Source organism: Hyaena hyaena, unplaced genomic scaffold (assembly GCF_003009895.1).
Source record: "Hyaena hyaena isolate Hyena2069 unplaced genomic scaffold, ASM300989v1 scaffold_135, whole genome shotgun sequence".
Classification (NCBI taxonomy): domain Eukaryota; kingdom Metazoa; phylum Chordata; class Mammalia; order Carnivora; family Hyaenidae; genus Hyaena; species Hyaena hyaena.
This window is the reverse complement of record NW_024080767.1, coordinates 2,711,486-2,737,959: the sequence shown is the minus strand read 5'-3', so window position 1 is coordinate 2,737,959 and position 26,474 is coordinate 2,711,486. Positions and strand designations below refer to the sequence as shown.

General features: G+C 48.5%; 1 protein-coding gene across 1 annotated transcript in view; it reads left to right on the top strand.

Annotated features, from left to right (window-relative positions):
* Positions 1-26,474, top strand: part of AUTS2 (activator of transcription and developmental regulator AUTS2) — a 744,772-nt gene that overhangs the window by 642,139 nt on the left and 76,159 nt on the right. Inside the window, exon 7 of the mRNA XM_039238050.1 lies at positions 16,120-16,171. Coding sequence (XP_039093981.1) covers positions 16,120-16,171 — 52 coding nt within the window. The remainder of the gene's footprint in view (positions 1-16,119; positions 16,172-26,474) is intronic.

The following is a 26,474-nucleotide window of genomic DNA, read 5'->3' as shown; positions in this document are numbered from 1 at the left end:
GTGTGTATTTTCTTTCTTTCTTTCTGAACTCCTTCCCCTATAGATTTCAGATTAAAGAGTACGTGATGACACATTTACCCTTTTGGGTTTTGCTTTTTTTTGTTTGTTTGTTTTGTTTTATTTATTTCTGAGAGAGAAAGAGAGACAGCGTGAGCAAGGGAGGGTCAGAGAGAGAGGGCAATACAGAATCTGAAACAGGCTCCAGGCTCTGAGCTGGCTGTCAGCGCAGAGCCCAACGCGGGGCTCGAACCCACGAACTGTGAGATCATGACCTGAGCCGAAGTTGGACGTTTAACCGACTGAGCCACCCAGGTGCCCCTTGGGTTTTGCTTTTAAAGTATAAAGCTGACAAATATGTTTAATGGGCCCTTGGTACCAAGTGACAGCCACCCAAAGCTTGAGAGGCCCTGACTCTTTTGATGAAGGAAGTTAAATTGTACTCGCCAGTTGGAAGGATTCAGTGGAAACTGTAACATACTTTGGACAGTTCATTGATTTATCAGGAAATTCTAAAAGAGTGGGAACCCCAGAAAAAATAAGCCAGACGGTATGTCCCGCTTCGATAATAATGTAACCTCCAAGGAAATGGGAAGAGAATAATGTTATTTTCCACTGCAGAGACTGTTCTCTGTTTCCAGTCTAGATAGTACAGTATATAGAATCACAAGACCTTCCATGGGGAAGATAGCAAGGGAGAGTATTTGTCTGACCCTATATGCATTTTAATGGTGAAGAAAAGCGTTAGTGACTTGGACCCAGAGCCACAACTAGCAGGGAGACTGAAACTTTTTCTAAAGCCCAGGTTTCCCGGCCTTGCTGATGGCGTTAACAATACTCTCCGCACCTAACCTCCCCTGTAATCGTCTTCAGTAGCCCTGTAACCGGTGATTAAAACTCACCAGAGCCTGCTGCCGGGGAGTCAGGTCAGTTCTCCAATCTTCGCATAGGTCAGTTATTTGCACTTGTTTTCCTGGCCTTAAGTTGTGTCTTTAAACCTAGCCAGTCGTTTCACAAATGCGTGTTGTCCACTGTAAGCGAGCCCTGGGCACGGCGAGGGAATCCATCACCACTAGCGAACGGAAAATCAACTCCGAGCACACCGCCCAGTGGAATGTTGCTTGTAGCTTGATCTTTGTATAAGAAGGACAGCATCGTACATGAAAATAGAAGCCACCACCAGCCAGCAACTGTCTTTTCACCAACGTCCCCTTCTGCAAGAAAACTTACTGGGAAATAAATCACATTCTTTACCAGCAGCACAAAGGAGAGTCTTGTTACTTAGAGGCGAGTGGCTATTTGAAAGCCTGGCTACAATTTTCCTGTTTTACTAACACTTGTAATTAAATCCGTCAACTCCCTCTAAGATTCTGTGTAAATACCAGATGCTCACTACATTTTTTTTTTCCTCCTGGAGAATGTGAAAAGTTGTACACCCACAGTAGAGGAACTTCAAAGGAGGCACAGACCTGGGTGAAAGTGAGCCCGTGACGGGCCTCCCTGTGAATCGCACCCCACTGAGCAGGCCCCTTCCCTTTCCACGGTGGTGGCTTCCGGGAGCAGATGGCTCTGAGTGGGGCGTGGCAGGCATGGCAGGAGGCACTCGAAGAAGGGAGGGAAGGCCAAGCCTCTCCTCCCTGCGAGGCCGCAACCTGCTTTTCATGTGCTGTGGACGCAGCCCCGCCAGCTGTCACTTGAATTCATGCACTTGATCATATGGGGATCAGAGGAGGAAGCCTGGAATGGCTCAGGGCAAACCCACCCTCTCTACTAGGGAGTGAGAAAATCCTCTTTCAGTACCTGCACGCCTCAAGGGGGAATCAGATACATACTACCCTCCCCCCCACCCCCTGCTTTTCTATAAAAGAAGTGTAACTCTTTTTCCCAGAGGTGATGGTATTTCAGCAGTAGGCAAGGCAGCCCTCCTGGGGTTTTCCAGAATTCAGTGTAGGTGCGTAGACTTGTCATTACCCAAAAAGGAAGCTTAGGAAGTGTTAAGTGAATCGAGAGAGGGAATCTGCATACCTGCTGGTGTTTAAATTGCAGTGTCTGGAGTGTGGGTTTCTTGGCATTTGCAATGTAAAAACTGGGAAAGGGTGCGCTCCCTCCCCTAGCCTCGCGCCCCCCCCCCCCCCGCACCCACTCGGTCCCAGCAGATTCACTCTGAGTTCTGTGAATTTGCTTAAAAATACTTAACACTTCCACAAGTATTAGCCAAGTATTTATATCATGTGAGCAACGCCCAGCCCCACCGGTTTCGCTGGGCAGGCAGCCACATGGGGGCTGTATTCCCTAACCACGGGTTTTAGGGAGACCCCTAAGGCTGTCTTGAATGTGTGAATCCATAGGCGGGAGTGAGCGTTGAACACGTGGAGCCCTGGCCCATGCCACCTCAGCTACTTTCAGTTTCTATTTGAAACCAGAAATCACAGAAGAGCTGTCAGATGGCAGCTGTGTGTTTGGTGGAAATGAGAATTCCAGATTTTATGCTAATTCGGCTTCAGGTTCCTTTGAACCTGCAGTTTCGTGAGGCTGTGCTTAAAACTGCAATCTGTTTTAGATAAAAGAAGGGATTACTAAAGACTTTCTGGTTTTGCAAACATTAGCAGCCTCCAAAAGGAGAGGGAGAGATCAGATTTATTCTTCCATTAACAGTGTCACGTTAAGTTTTCTTCTACTTTATCAACTAGAAAACTTTTCCTTATTTTGGCAGAGACTTTTCTTATTTCAGGATTTTCCCATTGCCATTAATTATCTTTATTTCGGTAAAGTTCCTCTGCTACCCTCAGCCCCCCACCCCCACCCTGTCATTCGCTTACAGGGGCCAGAAGGCAGAGATGACACTCATGGATACACCCTATCCTGGCATGTGTTTACCTGTTTCCTTTTTCGGAACATTGGGGCATGACCTAGATGGTTGTCTCCTTTACCTATGGCTTTGTAAGAAACTACAAATGTAACACCTCAGAACACAATTATTTGCTTACAGTTTTATAGTTTGGTCAGGGCTCTACAGAGATCTCTGGTCCACAGGGCATCAGCTAATGCAAGCTCAGCTGGGCCAGGAGAGCCAAACCCAAGATGTTTATTCACATGGCTGGCAAGTCATTCCTGGCTGGTGGCTGGGAACCCAACTAGGTCTTTGTTCCTGATGCCAGAATTCTCCATGTGGTTGACTTGGGCTTCCTCATAACATGGCGACCAGGTTGGGTCTGCTTGGGCTTCCTCACAACATGGTGACCGGGTTGGGTCTTCTTGGGCTTCCTCACAACATGGTGACCAGGTTGGGTCTGCTTGGGCTTCCTGCTTGGGCTTCCTCACATGGTGACCAGCTTGCAAGAAGAAAGAAGCAAAAGTTGCCAGGCCTTCTTAACACCTGAGCTCTGAAGTGCCACGGCATCACTTCCTCCATGTTTTTCTGGTCAAAAGAGTTGCAGTCCCAACCCAGATTCTGGAATGGTGGACATAGGCTCCACCTTTTCATGGGAGGTTAACATGCACATATGGAAGTATTAGAGGCCATATTTAGAGAGTGGCTACCACAGTGGTTGGTGGTTTAATTCATAATCAGTTTTCAAGAGAATTGACCTATGTTCTGTCATTAGCATTATGACAGGGGGTTCTGTCTTCTGTGAAATCCTAAGCTGGTGGCAATTTGTGGAAAAGACTTTATAGTTTATTATTGAGAGAATGTCTTCATTTTTTACTTTACATGTTTAGTTGGCAGAGATGTGGTCATTCATTCTTAACTCACCGACCTAACCACAGTGTATGAACCATCTACCACAAATAAAGCATTCTGTGGGAGATGTCAAGGGGAATAGTGATGGGGGTGGAGGGGGGGTGTTAGGGCACAGTCCTGGCCCTTTAGGGATGGAACCTTTGCCCTCCAAAATGGCATCTTGTGACCACTAAGGAAATTCAAGCCCCTAAAGGATGACAGTGTCCAGAGGGGAGCCAAGAAACAGGTAATACATGTCAGACGTTGTCTTGAGTGTATTTCCCTAAAGAACCCTTCAAGACAGCCTATAGTTTGGAGCAGAAGAAATTGCTGATTTAATTAATTTGCAGCAGAGCTCTGTAATTGGAGATCATATGGGACCAGAGAGGAACGAACAAGTCTTTGTCGGCATGCCGGCTTGCCCTCACCCCTAAGTAACAGCAGAATGAGATCACGACTGGCAGTTCGTATAGCAGTTGACCATTTCCAAAGTATGTTCTCGCGCTTCGTAAAGCCACAGAGATAGCATCTGTTGTAATGGCCATGTTAGACTTTTCCGCTCCATGTTGATAGTATGCATGGGACGGGGGTAGCACGGCTGAGACTGGAGTAAGGGCGAAAAATCAGAACCATTCATCAATAGGAATGCTTTCAGGAAAGCTAAACCAAGGGAATCCTTTGATATTCTAGCTGCCACCATAGTACCCCAGCAACTGTATGAGTCACCAAAACAGAAGAAGCAAATGTTGCGTTCTTGCTCAACAAGAATTTCTGCAAATAAATATTTGGACCATCAGGATACTACAAGATGAAGCTATGAGGGAAGCAGAGAAACTTTGTTAGGTCCATGTGTACTCAGAGACACGGGGCAGGGGGTGGGGGGATAGAATTCCCAGGACTCTAAAAATTATTGATACTTTTTCCAGGGAAAAGGGACAAACTCCCTGAGAAAAGGTTGTAGGGAAAGAAGTGCTACCATGCATTTGGCCACCATTTCTCACATTACTTTTGTAGATGACCTTCACCTAGGGTGCCAGGCACCTTTCACACTACAAAACGTCTGAAGGTCAACTTCTCACATATCCTGTTTCTGTTAGCACAGCTCTAGCAGCTTTGACCATGACCCTTTGGATCTGGGAACCTTTCTAGACTGTAGATATCAGAATTCATTTTGACTTAGGTCTAGAACTGGCATATTTCAGCCTCGAGAGTGTGTGCAGTCCCAGGTTTGGCCAAGGGACTGAGGAATGGTGACACCCACTATCATGCCGATGGCAGGCGCTGGACACGCTTGTTACAACTGCCACCCCGTTTTGGGTCAGGTCATTAGACCTCAGATTGCAGACACCCACCAGTATGTAATGGTGTGGTCAGGGGGTGGCCAAAACACAGGTGAGGGCCAGGAAGGCACGCCCTTGCACTCCTCACTTCATGCACTTGAACAAAAAATGAGATGCCTGGGGCGACATGAACAGAGACTGCATGTATATTTATTTTTCATCGCCCTTCTTTGTGGGATTGTCAGATTCTGAATATTAATATTTTAATGTAGATTTGGTGGGTAAGTAAGAGGTAGTTTATGGTTTTTATACTTTCCCCCCCTCTGTAGTTTATAGTACACCGTGAAGTTTGAAAGTAAAATTCTTTTTCTTGACGTCTACACTTGGAAAATATTTATTCCCCCCTGCGTCTCAATAGTATGCATCATAAACTAACCCAGTTCGGTTTATTTACTTCCCTCTTGTTGTAGCCCTGTGATCAATTGTAGCAACAGAGGCATATAATGGTAGAGGCTTTTGCTTTACAACAGTAAGAGCATGAGATATGGTAGCCTCCTTTCAGAGTGATAAGTAATGAACCTTCCATTTTAAAATCACCTATTCAGAAGGGGTGGGGGGCATAGAGCCAGAGGGGTGTGAGGCCACCTGAGGTTGACTAGCCGCTCATCACTAGGGGGGCGATCATGATCTGCAGTTTAAAATGGATGCCTGGGTGGCTCAGTAGGTTAAATGTCTGACTTCGGCTCAGGTCATGATCTTGCGGTTCGTGGGTTTGAGCCCCACGTCGCGGTCTGTGCTGAAAGCTCCACGCGTAGAGCCCGCTTCAGATTCTCTGTCTCCGTCTCCTTCTCTCACTGCCCCTCCCCCGCTCAAGCTCTGCCTCCCTCTTTCAAAAATAAATATTATAAATAAATAAATAAATGAATAAAATGAATTGGCCTACGCAGGCAAACCGCCCCCCCCCCAAGGACCTGGAAAGGGTTTTAATCTCCTGGGCTGGACATCATGGAAGGCATAATGTCGGGGGTGAACCAAGGTGGGAAGCAGTACAATGTTGGCAACGGGGGTTGGAGGGGGGTGTGGATTTCCCGCTTTCTATTGCTGAGCAACCTATTCCTGTTGACTCCAGGTCTCCAGGCTAGGTCTCTTGGTCACCCGCCACGGATGAAGAGCAGCAGGCCCCGCAGGGAAACTGCAGGTCCCTTTAGGCTCATCAGCAGTGTCCTCTGTCCTGAGTCTCCCTCCACTTTATCAGGTGCCCCGACACTTGTGAGGTGTCCCCAGCCTTACGAGGAGGCTGGGAAAACCTCAGCCATCCAGTCATTCTCTCTCACCAGGCAGCTACTGAGGGAGGCCTTCCGGTACTACGCTGGGTACTGGACAGGTAAACAAATTCCAAAATGTGAATTATATCTGCAAGCAACCAGGTCGGTGCAGAAAGAAGGCATCTCACGGGGAACAGGCTAGCATTATATCCTCATGAATAGACAGTGAAGTGCTGGGCACTCCAGGCTCATGTCTGTTCCTTATGCCACTACCATGCACTGGCATGCAAAACATAGCTCCCTAACGGTCAAATTTAAAATCACATTGAGGGGGGCGCCTGGGTGGCTCAGTCAGTTAAGCATCCGACTTCAGCTCAGGTCATGATCTCAGGGTTGGTGAGTTCAAGCCCCACCTCGGGCTCTGTGCTGATAGCTCGGAGCCTAGAGCCTGCTTTGGATTCTGTCTCCCTCTCTGTCCCTCCCTGGCTTGCTCTCTCTCTCTCTCTCTCTCTCTCTCTCTCTCTCTCTCTTTCTCTCTCAAAAATAACGAAACACTAAAAAGAATTTTTTAATCACATTGAGGTGGTGAATATCCCACACAGAGAAGAGGAACAAAAAAGGCAAAACACGCCTCTGCACCAGTAAGAAACCATTCCCGTAGTCACAGATAGAACTGTGGGCCTGTTTGAGTCAGAAATTACAATTCAGCACATCAAAATGACATAATTGGGATGAATGCTGTTTTACGTTCGAAGAAGTTGACGTTCTCCCTATTAGGAGGTTGATTGCATCTTGCAGCCTGGTGAACTCTTCACAGCACTTTGCTTGACTCAAGATTGGATTTTATCATCTATCAAGAGATCCACCTTACTCTCATCCCACCAGCCTTATTCTGTGCCCCGAGCTCTCCAGTCTGCAGGTTCTGACCCCTTCGGAAAGGGTTGGGGTACAGAGGGTAAGGCCCGTGTGAAGGACGGGCTCCCTAATGCAGGTGGGGCAAATCACTGTCGCCACTGAGGATTGGTGTCATTTTTGATGCTCAGGTGCTTGTTTTCATTATCAGTGTGGTGGTCGGTATTGAAAGAATCCAGTAGAAGGCATGGCCAGTAGATACCATACTAGAATACGCTTTTGTTTCGTCGGCCTCCCCAGTGATCAAAAAAGAGTGTCCTCTTCGATCACAATAGCCAACACATAAGCCCACGTACTAAGTGCCAGGTGTCATTGCTGACAGCAAGTGCAGAGGTAGGGGTACCGTTGGTCACTCATCTGATATATGAGGAAATACCGAGGCACAGAGAGTGAAGAGATTTTCCCAAGGTGTCAGCAACGATAGGGTGCTGATGTCAACCAGATGCGGCTCTTAACCTCTACCTAAAGAATGAACAGAAACTTGTATTTCCAAAGCTTGAAGACTTTTAGAATGTGAAGAGATGAAGCCCCTAGAGACACAGAAACAACCCGGGTGGGGTGACCTCTTTCCCAAGGCTGGTTGGAGACACAACTCCTGCGTTATCACTTCTCTTTATACCACATCATTTAAATTACAGACGCTCAAGGAGCACCTGACTGGCTCAGTCAGTAGAGCCTGAGACTCGACCTCGAGGCCAAGAGCTTGAGACCCACATTGGGCATACTTTAAAAAAAATAAAAATAAAAGGGACACCTGGGTGGCTCAGTTCATTGAGTGTCTGACTCTTGGTTTTGACTCTGGTCATGATCTCATAGTTCATGAATTCAAGCCCCACATGGGGCTCCACACTGACAATTCGGAGACTGCTTGGGATATTCTCTCTCTCTCTCTCTCAAAATAATTAAACTTTTAGAAAGCTTTAAAATTGGGGCGCCTGGGTGGCTCAGTTCGTTAAGCATCTGACTTTGGCTCAGGTCATGATCTCACAGTTCGTGGGTTCGAGCCCCGCATTGGGCTCTGTGCTGACAGCTCAGAGCCTGGATCCTGCTTCAGATTCTGTGTCTCCCTCTCTCTCTGACCCTCCCCTGTTCACGCTGTCTCTCTCTCTCTCTCAGGAATTTAAAAAAAAAATAAAAACATTAAGAAAGCTTTAAGATTAAAAAATAAAATACAAAGACTTACTCTTTTCTTGAACTCCACCCACCAAGACCCACCCACCCCATGTTCTGTTAGGGAGTGCATGAAGTTCATTATCTTTAGGAGAGAGAACACCATAAAACTAAGGAGCTTTTTCTATAAAAGATGCTCCACAGAAGGCCAGAATTTATAAGAACTATTTTACCAAAAAAATGTTTAATCTCAGTCTGGTAACTAGTGTTACAAATTGAATCAAATCACATTTTAAGCTTTACATTGATTTAGAAGAACTGCCATTAGTTTTCAAACCTAGTTTATCTCTGGATGTATTTTGAGATTTGAAGAAGATGATTCCATATTTTAATTAATCTTGGGTTGGGGGGGGGGTGTGTGTTAAGTTTTAGCTGGTAAATCATAAATTTGGCCAAGGTCTTTGGTCATATGTTAAAATTTGATTTGGTTCTGAAATAACTGATCTAACACTGGAAAGACCATTGAGTCCATATTGTTGCTACCTGCTTCTTAACCCACTTTGTAAGATTTGCACTCCTTGGATCTGGTCCAGAGGCTGAAGGTGATGTTAAAAAGTCTTGAGGGGTTAGTATGTTAACATTTTTGAACATAACAGAAACAGTAGCCGCCAGCCTTTGACTTTGTAATCTTTAGATGAAAATTACAATAAAGGGAAACTAAGTTTCTCAAGGACAAACAACAATGAATCTTGATTCTTGAAAGTCACATCTCTGACCAAGATCTAATCCTCCAGGGTGATTATCCATCATTCCTTTCCTCCTCTCTCCCTTCCTTCATTGCTTTCCTTTCCTTTTCCTTTTCTTTTCTTTCCTTTCTTCATGCTCCTATACCTCTTCCTTTCCAATTTTGACATTGATTCCCTCCCTTCCAGAAAGGGGGGGGGAGAACAAAACAAAATCAGAATGAACTCATTTACGTGTCTGCGGGGAGTTGGAGGGTGGGGGTGGGGGTTCATTGGGCAAAAGCCACACAGGCTGGCACACGGGACCGAATATGGACACAGAGTGCAGAGGCCAGTTCTGTGGGTCCTCCAGAGGCTTGGCCATTGGTGTTTCTACATTCCTCCTGATAACAAATAATCAAGCCACAGGGACAGATGCAGATGTATCCCAGGCTTTTCTGAGATCTGATCCCTGATCATCAGAGATGACAATCTAATGCAAGGCCTGGTAAAGTGTCAGGAATGCTGTCTGATGAAAACACTGTCGAGGGCTAAGTGGTTGTTTTCATTGGTCAGCTAAGTTCCCCCATGCTTTCCTGCATCTCAGTTTACCCTGTGGGGGACCTGGCAGGGGCGCTGGCAATGTCTTCCCTGTAATATTGATCTTATTAGACAACAAGACGAGAAAACCGTCGCATTCTGATTGTTCCAAAAGAAACAACATTTTAATGTCTTTTCTTGAAACTTTAATGTTTGCCTTTGAGCTATCTTCTTACTGCAGATACAGCTTCAGAATGAAGGCCCCTAGCCTCAGGGCCTCAGCTGGGTTTTGTGACATCTTGTAAGCAATTGGAAAATCCAACTGCAAACTTCTGCCTTCTGCCGAGGCACCTTTCCTTCTGACTGCTTTGGGGGTAGAGGTAGAGAAAAATGGCTATTACCTATCTTTTATTTTTAAAAAAAAAAAGTCTTTAGCACTACCACCTGTACTATAGTGCGACCAGTTTTCAGGTAGAGAGTGAAGAGACCCTCTTGTTTCCAAAATTCCTTGTATATGGGAGTTATGCCATACAGCAAGGATCCCCCATTCTCCCCTTAAGAGGTTTTTCAGGAGTGCTATGAAATCAGTGATGGATGTTGAACTTCAAAGAGGTGAGGAAGGGACATTATTGCTTTAAGTCAGTCTCCGTGGCATTTGTGCGTGCGATACTGCTCTCTCAAGCCCTGTTCCTTCCTCTCTTCTCTGCTGCACTCCAGGTAAGAGTGGCACAGGCAGGGACATGGTGAACTGTCAGCAGCCCTCACATCCCCTCGAGTGCCCTCCAACCACCCCAGGGGCAATCTCCACCTCATTGCCCCCTTTTCCCCCTTGTGCTGGGAAAACCACAGCAACTTTTCCTGTGTGCTAAGGAGGGACTGCACCATGCTGCGGGCGTAGATTTAAAGCCCCGGGTCTTTGCAGAGGGTCTCCTGTCCCCATGTATGGCCCAGTACCTTCTTCTCAGGGTCTCTGTGGTTGAGGTAATGAGTAAGGAAGCCAGAATTCTGCAGAGGGGCCACCAGGCTAGACAGAAGGGAGCTGGGTATGCTTTGGCAGAAGTGAGTTCTACTGGGGAAATCCACCGAACCCCAAGTTTGTGGTCAGTGAGCCCCCACACCCTCCTTTCCAGACCCTACACTGAGCATTAGAGATAAATGATACCGGGACAGTAATCGCGTCGGTTTAGTGAGGCTGTGGCATCGCTCTTCTCCAACCGGCTCCACCTTTGTGGATGTGAGGTGTTCAACTGTCCGTGGATTTGAAGAATAAGGGGCAGAGGGTGTTTGTAAGTGGCCGGTTCATGGTCTGGATTATTCCTAGGACTTGACAAACTGCATTGAGTCTCTGATCATGGTGGGAATGAGCTTAGATGAAGGCCTTTTTGTTCTAATACTAGACTCTGCCCCCCTCCCCCTCCATTTTCAACGGTGGGCTTATTATTTTGTTTTGAGCACCTACTGTGTGCCGGGCGCCCGACCTACACCACTTTCTCCGCGAGCCCTCACAACCGCCCAGGGAGCCCGCTCTTCGCAGATGAGACCGGCCTGGTCGCAGTTCCACCCCAGGCTGCGGGCCTAGTGGCCTTTCCCTGCCGCGGCGCAATATTGGAAGCGGCAACTGCGGGGAGGGCGAGGAGCGTTGCAGTTCCCGCCGCGCCCGCCCGCGGGGAAGGCAGCCGTGGGGACCCAGGGCCCGGGGCGCGGGAGGGAGCGACAGCTGTCGATGTCGCGCCCGGGGACTGCGCCCCCGCGGGGCCGACCCGGCGCCGGGGCCGAGAGGAGGGGCGGCGAGGGGCGGGGCGCGCGGGGCGGGACGGAGGAGGGGCGGCGGCGGCACCGGCGGCTCGGGCTCGGCGCGCCGAGGAAGTCCCGCTCCGAGAGCTGCGAGCGTCTGGAGGAGGCGCGCTCGGCGCAGTCGGGGAGCGAAGTCCGGAGCCAGGGGCCCCCGTGCCGCCGCCGCCCCCTCCTGCCACCCGTCCAGCCCGGGAGCCCGCGGCGGCGGCCGCCGATGGAGTTCACTTGAGCTGGGAGCCGGCGGGAGAGGCAGGCGCCCGCGAGCGGAGCGCGGGCCGGAGCCCAGCCAGCCCCGGGCGCTCCCCGCCGCCCGCGAGCTCCGGCCGGGAGGCGCCGTCGGCCCCGCGCAGCCCGCCCGGCGCCCGGGCCGCCGCAGCGTTCCCGCGCCGCGCCGGGCGAGATCGGCCCCGAATAAAGACTCCCGGAGCGTCCCTCTCCAGCGCCGCGGCGGCGGCGGCGGGACCCGGGCCACTCGGGCCGCGGCGCTGCTGGAGAGGCGGGACCGACAGTCGGGGAGCCCAAGGCGGCCGCCGGGGAGAAGCCGCCGCCGCCGCCGCCGCCGCCGCCGCCGCCGCGCGCCCTCCTCCTCCTCCTCCCTCTCCCTCCTCCCTCCCTCCGCACATGGTCTCCTTTGTCCTGTCGCCGCCGCCGCCGCCTCGCTCTTAGCTCCGCGCGCCGCGGCCGCGGCTCGGGCCGCTCCTCTCCGCCTCGCCCGCCCGCCGGCCCGCCCGGGACGCTGCTCGGGTCCCCGCCGTCCCGGCCGACCCGTGCGCCGCAGGAGCGGCCCGGAGGCAGCGGGCGGGCGCGGACCGGGCGCTCCCCCCGCCGCGCGCCGCCCGCCGCCCGGCCTCGGCCGCGCTGGATGTGTGCGCGGCGCTGGCGCTCGGCCGCCGCCAGCTGCTGCTCTCGTACGGATTTGGGTCCCGTGCATCCGCTTTCAGACTTTCGCGAGGAGCCGAGGAGAGACTTGCGGACGCAGCCCGGTCGGAGTTGGGCGTTTTCTCTTCGTGTCTTTGGCTGCTTTTCCGCCTGGTCTCTGCCGATCCCCCCATCGTGAGCCCTGCTAAGGAACCAAACCATGAACTTGGGGCTGACAGGACCGCTTAACCCTTTGCGACCAGGTAATGCAGCCCGGGGGGCGCGGCTCCCTCGCTCGCCGCCCGCGCTCGGAAGGGAGGCGGCCGGGTCGGGGGTCTTTGTTGCAGCGGCCGGGCCCGCGGGCAGGGGTGGCAGGGGCGGGCGCCTCGCGTCTGGCGCGCCCGGGCCCCCCTTCGTCACCCCTCCTCCCTCTGCCCTCCCTCCCGCCCTCCCTCCGCGGCCTGGCCGCCCGCCTTTGTACTTTCCTCCGTGGGCCCGCCGAGCTCGGCCGGGGAGCGGCTACGCGGTCGTGCCCGGGAGGACTGGGGGGCCGCAGCCCGCCCGGCGCCTCCCGTCCCGAGGGGCTCCGGTGGACCCGGGGCCGGGGCCGAGGCCCGGGCCTGCGCCCACTCGGGCCGGAGACCGTGGCGCGGCGTGGCGCTGCCGCTCCGAGTGGGGATCCCGGCCGGCACGCGGTGCCAGGGAAGCCGGAGGGGGTCTGGGCTCGCGATCGGCGTCAGTTGCTGAAAGAACTCGCGCTCAAGTTTCGAGGAGGCTTTTCTTCCCTGTTGGGAAGTCCCCGTTCCTGCGGGCGCGGCTGCGGAGGGCGCCCCGGGGTCTGCGGCCGGAGGGAATCGAGGTGGCCCTCGAACCCGAGCGGCCGCGTCCCACCCCCGCCTGCACGGAAGGCTTTTATTCGTTTTCCCATTCTCGGCGCTCTTTCCTCCAATCTGTTTGACTTAATAACTTTCCCCTAAACACCAACTACGGCCTCTAGTAATTTTTTTAGTATTAAAAAAATTCTGCTCTACCTACGTAGCCCCCCCCCCCGCCAATAAAAAGCAGCCAAAAGAGAGCTTTGTTTTCCTATCATTTTTAGATGCAGCCACTTTACACCCTCACCCTCAAACCGAGCGAGGCGTGTGAAGCGAATTGAGGGCAAAATCTAGAAGTCCTTAGCGCGTAAAGGTACCCCTGTATTAGAGAGAGAGAGAGAGAGAGAGAGAGAAGAGAAAGCTCCACTCGCCTAACTCTGGCTCACCATGTTTCCATTAGACGTTCCTGATGTAAAAATAAACGTAAAAAAATCAGCCAGGAAAATGGCCCAGGTAATACAAGGAATTGCAGACTTTATATTTTTCTAAAAAAAAAAAAAAATCATGAAAAAGGAAACGTCCCAAAGATAAAGAGCCAAATAATTTACACAAATGCTTTAAAGGCGGAAGTTAAATTTGGAAAGTTGGGGTGGAGAAAATGTAAAGAATTTTCCTGTAGTTTCCACTTTAGACTTTGGCCGAGAAGCTCCTTTCTGACTTTTCAGGACAGTGGGCCGCCATGGTGTTTCCAGCCCCTGGGTGAGAGACCGAAGGGGTCCAGATCATTTTATGATTAGCCAAAGTCCCATTACAACCATTTTCTTTGGGGTGTTTTCCTGCGGAGGCTTTTTTGAGACGGCCCCTTCCCCAGTTAGAAGGGGCAGCGTTTCAGGCTTTCAGGCTTTGTGACACGTATCAGAAAATTAAAGGGCTCAGCTTTTATTAGAAGGCACACTCCTAATCTTCTGTGAATATCCTGTCAGACTTATTTCCTTAATAACTTACTGGTTGGCATCGTAATCACTTTCTCTAAGTTCGCTTCAGATACAAGGATCAGTTAACCGCCTCCTTGAGAATAGCATGTGTTGTGTAGACCAGTGGAGCCGACAAAGGCCACAGCCCCGAGGAGGTGTATCAGACAACCAGAGGGCCTGTTCACCTGCAGTTTCTGTCTTATTTGATCTCTCTTGCTCATACACCCACACAAATAAAAACTCAGTCGGGGAACCATTTGCTTTCCTCACCGATGTTCTCTGCGTTTGGGCTACATTTGCATTTATTGTCATATTTCTATGGGCCAATTAGACACATCTTAATAGGTAGTCCCCCTGTCTGCAAAGGTGATTTCAGTTTTAAGATGATTTCGTTAATGGACTTTTTTCTTCCTTTAAACGTATCAGCCAGAGTTTGTTTTTATAAGCCATGAATGTAACGTAGCCCTTCCAGTTTAAACTAAGAGATGCTTTTTCATTCAAGAACGGGGACAAGGCTTATCTCTGAGTTTTTAGCAGGAAGAACCCACATTCTTAGACATCTCACTACAGATCACAGTGTCATGGGACCATTCCTGGAGTTTCTGCCTTTAATAACAATCTTTCTTATTTATTTAATCCATATCTTGTTTCTTTCTCCAGGCCACACTGTTTTGGCAGCTTCTTTTTAGGAAAAGCTATTATATAATTTTATTTAATTCCCTTTAAGATGTCAGGAAGGCCTTTGGCATATTTTTTATTCATACAAAAAATTTTTTAATCTAGGGCTTATCATAAACTCTTCGTATATAAATGTATGTGCAAGCCAACTCTTGTTTTTGCGCTTACGTTCATTTCCCCCTTGATCTGTTAATTTTCTGAACCACCGCTACAGTAGGCAGATTAGAAGGAAAATAAAGGGGAAAATACTCATAATAAAAGTATTTTTTGTCTTTCTGTATCCCTTGCATTGAAAACTAGAACATGTTCCCCAGATATACGCAAGAATATCTCTTTTTCATCAACATAACACAGAAAGGCTAAATTGAGTATCTTCTTTGTCCCCAAAAGCCAGCCCCAGAGTCACAGAGTATGCTGTACTTGAGATATACTCTCCCCTTATTTCTTATAGTTCCTTCTGTATTTATTCAACATTCTATGCTTTGCTTTGTCAAAACATGCATCTCTATGTATAAAGTGTGAAAGACAAATGATGTACAAGGGCTGCATGACAAACCAGTGTAATGTACAGAATAGCCATTGTAAGTTTAAATGCAGATCCATCTTCCGATTATCTAGAGGGGATGCTTATGTTTAATTCAATTGTTTAAATTTTTTTCTGGAAGTTCTAGAAATATAACGTGCTTCGACAACATTATAGCATTTTCCTCCAAACCAACTTTGTGCTTATTTTCCAGAACATTGGTGTAGAATTTACGCTGGCTTTACTCTTGCTGTTGAAACAGGCTTACTTCACTTTCCTCAAGCCACTGTAATAATTAGCAGACATGATTTCTAGAAAATGGAAAGGGTGTAACGCTTCTGGCATGCGTAGTGTTGGCTTCGGGGGCCAGGTCAGCTTGCTTCGGTTTCAACACCAAGGTCGTCCTGGTTTGCTAGGAAGAACAAGGATCTTGAGGTCATCGGATACATCTTTAAATTAATTTCTGGAAGTGCTAGCCAACACTCTTTAGTGAGGAAAAGCTTAGCGTTAAATAATAGGCATTTCTGGTTTGTGAAAGGAAATTGAAAAATAGGCATGTCCATACATCTCAAGGGGGGAAAAAGTACCATTTTTCCAAAATAATGATCTGTCAACGAAATTGCAAAATCATTATGTGAATGAGCTGAATTGCTTTGTGTATCATCTCATAGAAATATGTTTTGCACAGATAATATGTCTAATAAGGACACGTTTTTAAAACCAGATTTTTTCCCCCAGCAGAGCTGCACTGCAGGTCTGTCTCGGGCGGTCAAATAGTGCCACCTTATGGAGGATTGGGGGAAATTTCTGCCTTCCCTGTCAGGCTTTGCTAAAAATGTAGTGAACTGTTTGAAAATCAGGGTAGTGGTGACGGTGATGACAATATTAATGACCATAGTCACATTTTTTTCTCCCTTTCCTGTTTTTCAGGCATCAGATGCCAGCTCTGAAAAGCTCTTCAATACTGTTATTGTAAACAAAGGTAAGACACCTTCATTCTGAGCGATGGCTGATTTTTGTGCTTGTTTCATTGTCATTGCCTAGAAAGTCAGAATAAAAAACAAACGGTCTTTCATTTTTCATTTTGGAACCATGGTTCCCATTCTGTGTTTTGGCCTGAGACACATCCTGGATGCTCTGGTCATACATTCCAGAATGGGTTTTTTTTGTTTTGTTTTGTTTTGTTTGTTTTGTTTTGTTTTTTACAGAATACACTGAACCCTTATTTAAATTGATTTGACTAAGAAATCACTGCTCTCTCTATGAGTTTAATTTAATGCAGGAAGCAGTAATGGAGAATAATAGTTCTCAAAATGCCTTCAATTTATTGTTACTTATCAACTACCCAGCAGTCAGAGAACTATAAATAGAACTGTAAATAGCTGATTCGTCCTGCGGCCTCTGATAGCCAGTGGATGTTTAGTATGCACTGGGTTATGGTCATAAACCAACCTTAGTCTGCTGTGGGCTTTCTGTAAAGTTAATAAACGAGCAAGAGGGCAACATTTAAATATGTGCTATCCCATTAATTTCTTCCGAACTGCAACATAAGCTAAGAGAGATACAACAGTGCATTAATTAAGGGGAAACTTGGCCTCAATCCTTGCCAATAGGTTCCTGGGCAATTTTCTATTTGTAGCAGTATTGTTGGACTTCGTGAAATTTAAGGGAGTCTCTAATCCCTGCCTTTTGCAAAGGTGTATTATTGGAAGGGTATAAATCACATCAACCGTTTGATCTCTTCGCCTTTGCTGTAGAGCCTGGTTTGGGTGCTTGCATGGTCATTGGCTACGTAAAGAAGTGTGCTGTCTGGTTGTTACGTAGCAGATACTTGGTAGCAGTTGCAGAGTGGGGCCCTCTTGGAGTGGAGAAATTTGAAACCGCTTGCCGCCTCCTTGGCCAGCTTTTTTGCTTGCTGGGTTAGTAAAACCCAGTTTTCCAAGTGCCGCTTCTTTTGAGCTCCCAGATTATTTCAGAATTTGAGCCAACTGCAGTTCTAAATTGTGCATTATGGTTCGCGTTCCCTTGAGGTGTATATGCTAGTGTGATTGCTGCTACTCCCAGAATTATTGTCACATTGAATTTTTATCTTTTTTATTGCATAATGGAGTATTCTGGTTTTATATTTCATCATATTTTTTGATGGACTGAAAGTTTGTATAAATTTGTTATCCATGATGCTAAAAGCCCAATAAAAGGAGATGTTTGTGGCTCGTAGCATGCAGCGCTCATATGTAAAAATGCCTAATTGTTTATTGCTCGGTTTCATGAGGGAAGGGGATGGGTAGACGCTGGTGGATCCAAATCTGGGTGAAGAGAAGAGGGTTGGAGGAGGGGGAGATGAGGTAGGACAGGAAGGCTGTCCCCATTGTGCCCTCCCCCCCACCCCCGGCTCAGGTGTCCCCCCATCGCACCCTCCCCTTCCTCCAGCCCCAAGCTTCCCTTCTTTCTTCTGCTCATTGGCTCTAAAAAGCTTTGGAATGTGTGTCCCCTCTCTGGGACCAGCCCTAGAGTGGGAGCTGGCTCTGGGACCTGCGTTCAGGCCCTCGCTGCCCTCACTGAGCTGAAAGGCTCTCTTCAGGGAGGTTGAAGAGTGATTGATGAGAATGGCTCCCCGCAGCCCCTTCCCTTTTCCAATCAAACGTTTCCCACATTCTTATTTTTGTTTACTTACAGAGTGTGATTTGTGGCATCTATTTGGTTGTGAATAGTCATCCCCCTGACAGGGTGCCTTTCTTCTGAGCTGCTTTTCTGGGGGTGATTTAGTTGCCTTGAAAGGATTAAGGTTTCTTTGTGTACACTAAAATCAACATAGGCTTTTTCTGAGCTTTGCTTGGGAAACCATACACAAATAAGCATTTTAGTTGATGGCAGATTATTCCTTTGCCCCTTATTTCCATCAAAATGGCCTTTCTTTTCTCCTCCAGAGTTTCCCTTAATGCCTTATGCTAATTCCTGTTGGTAACATGAATGACAAGAGAGGAATCAATGCAAATCCAGGTGCGGCAAAGTCGTCTGACTGGTACCCAGCACCCGCCCTCCCCCTGGAGAGAAGGAGATTAGGGGGGCGGGGGTGGGGGGGGGACAGTTTTGTTAAGGGGATTAGTATTCAGACCGCTAAATATCAGGAAAACAACTTCAAAAAGAGATTCAGTGTGTAGTGATAACGTCAACGATTGCTTCAACACAGGTGCACAGAGTCTCCATACGTGCTTGTGGCTTTTGCTCTGTTTTTACTCCGGGTAGTGGCAGCGTTTACTGGATGGGTGGTTGACAAGGCCTTCAAGGAACTGTCAGCTTCGTGCACATCAAGTTCAAGTTCTCCTGCAAAGCGGCCTGCCTGCGAGTCAGGTCTCCCGTCTCTGTCCAGTATTCTTAGCCAAGAGCAATAAAAAGCATTGTAAGGAAGGGCGAATTTACACCAGGTAACAAACACTACTGGCAGAAATCTTCAAGGCTTCGGCGTATCGAACAGCCTAACAAGAGTGCAGGGAGGCAGACACGTGGGGGCCGCCACCTCCAGATGTTTAAAGCTACACATCACCTCTCCCTCCCGGGACTCCCACCGAGTTCTGGCCTTAGAGAAGCCTGGCTTTCAGCTGCTGCTGAGATTATGCTGCTGAGCCTGGTGGCGGGCAGATTTGGTCCATAAAATTTCACTGTGGGAGGGCAGTGCTAATCTCACAAGCTGATTGTGGTGGGGGCTGGAGGGGGGCCGTGGCTTTGATGTTGGGCTGAGCAGTCTGGGGACAGAGCCCGGGCTGAAGCTGCAGGGGCTAGGACTCGAGTCCCGTCAGTCTGTTTGTGAGCTTCATTCAGTAAGCCATTTGGCCTCGTTAGGTGAGACTTCAGTCACAGCAGAACCTCCTAGTCCTGGGCCAGCATCTCCGGTGGGGATAAAACAATTAGTCGGGAAGGGGGGAGGGGCTGAAACCGAGGAGGAACATGTCACTTGGATCCACTTGCCCTTGGATCTTATTTTGACTTTTCTTGTATTGTACAGTCTATCCAGTTTAATAGAGAACTAGTAAGGCTCTTGTGTTTAGAGGGTCCGAATCATTGCTTTCTTCGGATGCCCTTAATTTCCCATCGTAAAACAGATCAAACAGCACATGCTTGCCTGTCCACGCAGCATGCCCAGGGAGAGCCGACCACGTCAGAAGAGGTGGGAAGGTGAGCCTCCAAATTGCAGGGCTTGGAGCTGTAGACATTTAAAAAAAAAAAAAAGTCTAACTTTAATCAAGGTCATGGTTGCTGTATTTAATCTTTATGTGTTTAAATGTTTACAGGATGTTCATGCGAATTTTATGAATCCTTCTGTCTTTGTGACTCAACCATCTGCCAAAGGAAAAATTAATTTTCCCAGGGAGACAGACACACACAGAGAGAGACTGACTAACTTCTTGTCTCTATTTAGTTGGTCGAACTGCTATAGGGGCAACAGGACTTGTACCCCAAATTCTGGGCTGTTTATCCTTAAGAGGAACTCCGCGGTCAGTCCAGTGTCTCCAGCCAGTATTTATTACCCTTTCTTAGCCACCCTGCGCCCTCCTCCTGGATGGTTTTGCCACTTTGCCTTGTAGGCAGAAATGCAGAAGAGTACTTTGCTGTCTGTGCGTGACCATCTGGCCAAGAGTGTTCCACACTCTGGAAGTGCCCCAGGGCAGAGCCACCTGAGGAGGAAAGAAGAGAAGCAGGGAAGCCCTGTCTGGGAGTCAGAGGTCCTCCAGAGCCCTCTGTGTACCAGACACCGGCCCTGGTGTGGGTCCGCGTTCTAGGTCAGGGGAAGAGAAAAGGCCTGGAATGGCTCCCCCTTCTTGCCTCGGAGCCCTTTTCCAGGACCCAGCAGCCTGCAGCCAGGGCGGTTAGAGGAGAGGAAAGGTGGCCAACTGGTGCATTTCACTCCCCCCCCCCCCCCCCCCCCCGCCGCCACTTTCTCACCCCTTCTCTTAACTTCTCCTTTGCCTCACCTTGTAGCGTCTGGCCCCCTCAGCAGGCTGTTCAAGACTTGGGCTCAGCCTAATGGACATCTGGGAAGGGCTAGGATTTGTGCTCCTTCAGATTTGTGCTGTGAGCACCCAGGGTCTCCTGACATGAGAACTTCAAAGGAGCACCCGCCCACCCCCCCGCCCCCACCGTGGCAGGCCAGCCGTGGGGAATTCTGGGGGACCCGCACCCACCGTGATGAGCACCAGATGGAACACTGAGGCCATCTGGAGCTCTCTCTGACTAGGCCTGCTTGTCCTTTTCCAGACCTCACCAGACTTGGGGGGGAACACAGCCTGTTCTTGGGGTCGATTTAGCACGGATGGTTTCTGTGGGATGCAGATGAGGTCGGAGCCTTCAAGGTCGTGGAGCCTTCCGGTATTGTTCACAGTGTGGTTTTGTCGGCAGCATAGAAGGAAAGGCTGGCTAGAAAATGGGTGGAGATTTGAGAAGATGAGGTGAGGAAAAAGTTGCGAGAGATAGGTACTCTAGTATCTATTTGATGGTGACGATCTCACCTCATTCATTATGTTTAGACATAAAAGGCGAATTCTTTGGTTTGATGACAAGAGTTATAGTCCCACCAGGACCACCATTGGCTTTTATGAAAAGCCCATCCCCTAAGATAATCCTGTGCTTTTCTCTTAAGTGGAAACAGCGCAGTTGACCGAGGGATAGCTTTCTTTAAAAAGAAAAAAAAAACTGATGTAGAGTCTGAAATCCAGTTATAATGAACATATGGAGAGCATTTTACACTTCCTTGTAGTGTCTTGGGTCCCCTCCTAAGGAGAGCAGGACAGAAAGGACAGCCCCCGTGTGCGGAAGAGTGAACCGAGCCAATTTCAGCCTCTGAGAATTAGTTGCTGTATTAGTGTTTTTGTAATGTCTTAAATCCTAGATAAAGGCAAGACGGTCGCCTACTCTTCCTTTTTCTTTCTCTGGACCTTTTTTGTTCTGCTTCAGAGCAATTTCTTGGGTCTTTAGGAGATAGAGATGTCTGATGTGTGGAAAATTAAATACTATTGAAGGGTAATTGGTGCTTGATTCAGACAAAGGACTTATGAGTGGTTGGGGTCCCCTACTACCCCCACCCCGCAAATAGCACGCAATCAGCTCCTTTTGTTATGGAAATTGACCTTCCTATAGGAGCCAGACTCTTACGTACAGAATTTGTTGTATAGAATTATTCCTTGACAATTCTTGGGACCAGATGCCTTCTACAGTTAGTGTGAAACCTCCAGCAAGGGTCTTTTTGCGAGGAACATGTTTCTCTCCGGATATTTTCCCATTAACTGTCACCTGGTCTCTCCCTGCCCTTGCATGTGGATGAAGATGGGAAATCCTGGGTATTCAAATGTTGGATCCCATCCCTGGACATTTAGGGAAGGGGTGGACGCTATTCTGAGCATGCGAATCCATCCTGATGGTGGTTTTTGGAGAATTCTGGCACTGGGTGGGGGCCACCCTTCCAGATAAACAGTGGGTCAGTTCCCTGGATCCTGAACCACCCCTGTGATCTGGGGCGGATGACAGCCTTCCTTTTACTCCCATGATCCAATTCCACCCCGTTTACTTTTGAGCCCGCCACAGCTCTCTTCGCCTACTTGATCCAATCGATCGCTGCTCTTCTCTGAAAGAATGTTCTCCATATTTGGCAATATTGCCCCCCCCCCCAAAAAGCCTGCATGATGCCTCCCTTCAGTCCATGCATATTTCGTGTTTTGTGTCGCTGTTGCCGTGTCAGAAAAGGAATATAGGCAGTCATAGCAGACTGTGGGGATTAAAAAAAAAAAAAACAAAAAACAAAAAACCAGCAAGTCCGTTCTGGACAGTCTTCAATGAGAGCAGTTCTGTGACATAGGGTCTCCTCACTCGTAACCCTTTCAAGTAGAGGGGTCAACCCCGGGCCTGGAAACTTTCCTGCACGGAGGAAGCCTGTGGCCATCCCGTGGCCTCTGGGTTATTTCTCGTTTCTGACAACGGCAGAAAAATGCTGTTTTCTCTGAAAATGTATGTTTATTTAACTAGGTTTCTTTTTGCTTCACAATCTGGATTCTATTCAGTCAGTTACCACTCCAATTAACTAACAATTATTTAACATTAACAGTAATTACAGACGCCAGTTAAGCGCCTACAGATGTCAACTGTTAGCTTTGTACCTAATCACTCAATGAAATGGAGAAAGTTCAACAAACATCAATTAGCCAGGCAATTAGTATGAGTTAGGAAAGAGCATGTTATCATGTGTGAGCTGATTCAATTTATTTTATTTTGGCAGTAAAACACACACAGGCAAGCAGTAATAAGTTCCTCAGATAAGATAAAACGCTATTGTTTTGCCGCTTACATAAGAATTCTTTCCTTTCCTGTGCAGAAGTCAAATACACTCTTGCCTGGAATTTATTTAACAAACAAAATTTGTCTCGATTACTCAGAAAGCCCAGCAATGCTCAGGCTTCAGGAAGCAACTCTGGTGAATTATGAATCCAGCAAATACACTGTATAAGGATATGTCAGAAATTGCAGTGGAGAAATGATTGATTCCCACTCAAGTAATCTCCTTCGTGCATTTCGGATTTTTACGGGGTTTATCCTAAACCTATGGTGGAGCGAGTACAACAGTGATGTTATTAATTTCATGGTGCCTGAACTTTCGCTCAGCTGTCTTTGATTTAGCCCGGGGCAAGCATCAAAGTGTTTTACCTTCTCGGCCAGCCTATGCTTTAACAAAGTGGAAACGGCTCTCAACTGCAGACCCACTTTGTGAATCCACCAAAGACATTCCGGGCCTCTCGATTCAGAGGTTCTGGGTCGCTCTCCCCAACCCCCCACCCCCACCTCCACTCCACAGACTTGGTTTCCATCAACCCTCCGAGCTTGCCTGGACTCAGTGGGCAGTGCATTCCAGAGCCGGATTCTGTAAGGTTGCCCATAAATTGGTGTTTGGAGATTCATTTTACCTCCAAGTGGAAGGCTGGCTGTAAATGGCTGTGCCTCTGTTTCCCCTCCTAGAAATGATTTCCTGCTAACTTCTGAAGCCTGTGGATAGGAGTGGAAGAAGCAGGTCCTTCAAGGGGTGCTAGATCAGGTCACTGTGGGTGTTATGTGCAGAATTTTCCATCCGAGCCAACCTCTCAGTAGTCACTGAATCCATGAACCGAAAAATAAGTCTGCTGCCTGGTACAGCTCCAGGTGGAGGGCCAGAGGGTCCCATGTGCCTTTCTGCCGTGAACCTTGTGCTCACATACAGCCGTACAACAAATAGTGAACTCGTGGCCAGATTTTGAGGGACGTCTTTGCCCCTTGTACATCAATGAGGAGGGTCTGTGCTTTTGCACCCTGTGCTGTAGAGGCCACAAGATCAAAGATCAAAGGTCAGCTGTGGACCCGCTGGGGTCCTCGTCTTTATTCCTTGAGCCCGGCCAAACCAGCAGCCCGCAGTGTGCCCGGGGCTAGTTATCTTGGTAGAGGGAGAAGAGTAGAGACGGAACCATAGGATTTGGAGGCGGTGTGTGGCATTCCTGACCTTCTCTTTGGCCAGAACAAGGCCTTCTCCAACCACACTGTCTCAAGAATTCATGTCCCCTGGATGTCGGTAGGAACCTGCCCTCGATGGGAGGCCCAGGAGGTCCGCCAGTATCCTCTCACCCACATGACTGCTCGTCATATGTCCCCACATCGCTGCGGGCCTCAACTTGGGGCATCTCTGATCTCCCCTTCCAGTAAGACTGTATTCCCCCATATTCCTCCATGCTCCCTGTGCCCATTCATGTGCCTGTAAGTGGACCGATCGTTGCTTTTAGCCAGATTTTATTAGAAGGGACCTAGGACTCTCAAGCGGGGGCATTTCCCGAAGCAACCGATGACAGCTGCACCAGGCCCAAATCCACACTGAGGCAGGCGGGGGCCTCTTAATAGGAGGAGCGTTCCGTGGGCCCGCAGAGCCTCTCTCACCCTCCTAAACCTTGTGTTATAAAGGAGGAGGTTGAGAGCACATCATTGCTTTTGCTAAGAGTCCTTTTGAAGAGGGAACTATCTCGAGTGCCTCCTAATAGAGTGATGTGGGAGGCGGTTATATTTGGATACCTCTAAAAGCCACTTGGAAAACATTTTCCCCCTCTTCTCTCTCACCTTTCACATCTCAGCAGAGCGACACTAAAACCTAATTTTAGCCAGGATTACATCATGTTCTCATTACCAGTTTAGGGCCAGGAAAGGCTTTTCCACAGTGAAGCTCCTCTCACGGAAAGCCCAACGACGTCATTCCTCTCGTGTTATGTCAGCCTGTGATTTTCTGAGTGTCGACTGTCCTCGGCTAGACTTCTGGGGCTCTTCTCTCAAGCCCTTCTTGATTCAGAAACTTTATCCATAAACTTGGCGTTGACGAGGAGTCCTCTCCCGAAATCCGATCTGTCAGCTGTTAAGTAAATGACCTCAGTGTTGGTTTCCTTCCGCTGGTGGCTGAAGAGTGGAAGCCATATTGAAATTGGTCCTTTCATTCAACTACTGTCACACAGCAGTGACCGTGGGATAGGCTCAGGAGATACGGCCGTGAACAGGTCCCACGAGACATACGACCAGAATAGCAAAGCATTTACACATTTTAAAATTCAACAAGAGACTTTTTCAGTGGCAAAAATGGGAAAGAAGCCACTCAACTAAGAAAACAAAGATATAGACTTAAGACTTTCTTAGGAGGAGAAGGTGCTTTAAGATGAGCCCTGAAGACTCAGCAAACCAGAAACAGACCAGCCGTCCGAGACTAGAAAAGATGTCACCTTTCAGAGGGGGTGTTCTGTGGGCACAGATTTCCCAGTTAGTGTCCGATTAAAACCTACCCCCATGAGTATTCCATTTTAGCAGTCAATCCTGTTGTTTAATTAGTTAAACTGTTGCAAAGATGGGGGGGTAGGGGGTTGGATTGTAAAGTCCTGGGCCTATCACTAGGGCCTCTTGGTTTCGTGTTTTCTCATTTAGAGTTTGCTGCTTATATTTTTGCCACATCAGCAAACTGCCAGCGGGGTACTGGAGTAAGCACTGCTAGCCTGGCTACTTACAGCCATCTGACTTGGTTTTCTTATTGGTAACATGAGAAAGTTGGGCTGGACTTCAAAGTCCCTTCCAGGTCTAAAGGCCAAAGTTTGCTGCAGAGAATGTTCTAGGTCTTCTCAGAGCATCAGGCTTGTGCAGAATGCACACGCTTCCCCCAGATAGCTGTGAGTGACATTGAAAAGTCTGGTGGCCAGTATGGTGAGTTTGGTCCCGAACTTGTAAGCAAGAACAAGGTGGAATAAACCTTTCCAGGAGGTTCCAGCTCTGAGAAAGATCTTAGAGGTAAGAGGGGGTTGAACCTTGGGGGTGAGGGAAGAGGGAAAGGGATGACGGTGGGCTTGCTACAGTCTGAATATCAGCTGTTAGGTATTCGCTTCCTGAATAAGAATGGCAACACAGAGTCCTTCTCAGCTGGTTGGCATCTTGAGTGGCTTACGAGAGGTGTTTCATCTGCTTTAGTAAATGTTTATAAAGCCCCACTATATAAGGAACTTAGGTCCTGGGTTCCTTCGAACTTGACTTCTCAAGTGGAAAGACGGGACCATTTCCAGGGACGGCTGCAGGTTAGATGAGGGAGAGGGGCAGAGGAGTCAGATGCCAGAGCAAGGCCCTGCCTCAGAGCACCCCAGAGGCAAGTCGCCGGGAAGCTTCTTTTGCTAGGAGTGACTCATTTGACCGACGTGAATCGAAACGAGACTCGCACAGACCCCTCTAGATAATGGAGGGAATGTCACCACCTCGCCATTTGTCTTTCGTGCTGTGGCATACTGAGCAATTCGTCAGAGCTCTGCTTTTTCAAAAGTTAATCTGGGCCTTCCCACCTGAAGCCGTCTGACCCCCTGCTTGTCTTCTGCTAGAACGTGATGCTAATACTGACTTCATTCACCTCGTTAACCACGCCTGCTGTATGCTGGATTGGAGCTCGATTCGCACTAAACTCATAAACAGGCGTACAGTGGGGCTAGGTTAATTTTATTGTTACCAGAGCCGTCATGTGTCATTTAGGAAGAATTAGGTTTGTTCGGGCTGTCTCCCTCCCTTTCTGAGATTGATAATGGTGGAGATTGATAACTAATGAGACATTGAGGGTCTTAGAAACAAATTCCTGGGTTAGAAGCAGGGACACGGATGCTGTGGGCTCGGTTCAACTGTTCGATTCTAAAAAAAATTTTTTTTAATGTTTATTTTTTTGAGAGAGAGAGAGAGAGAGAGAGACCGTGTGAGCGGGGGAGGGGCAGAGAGAGAGG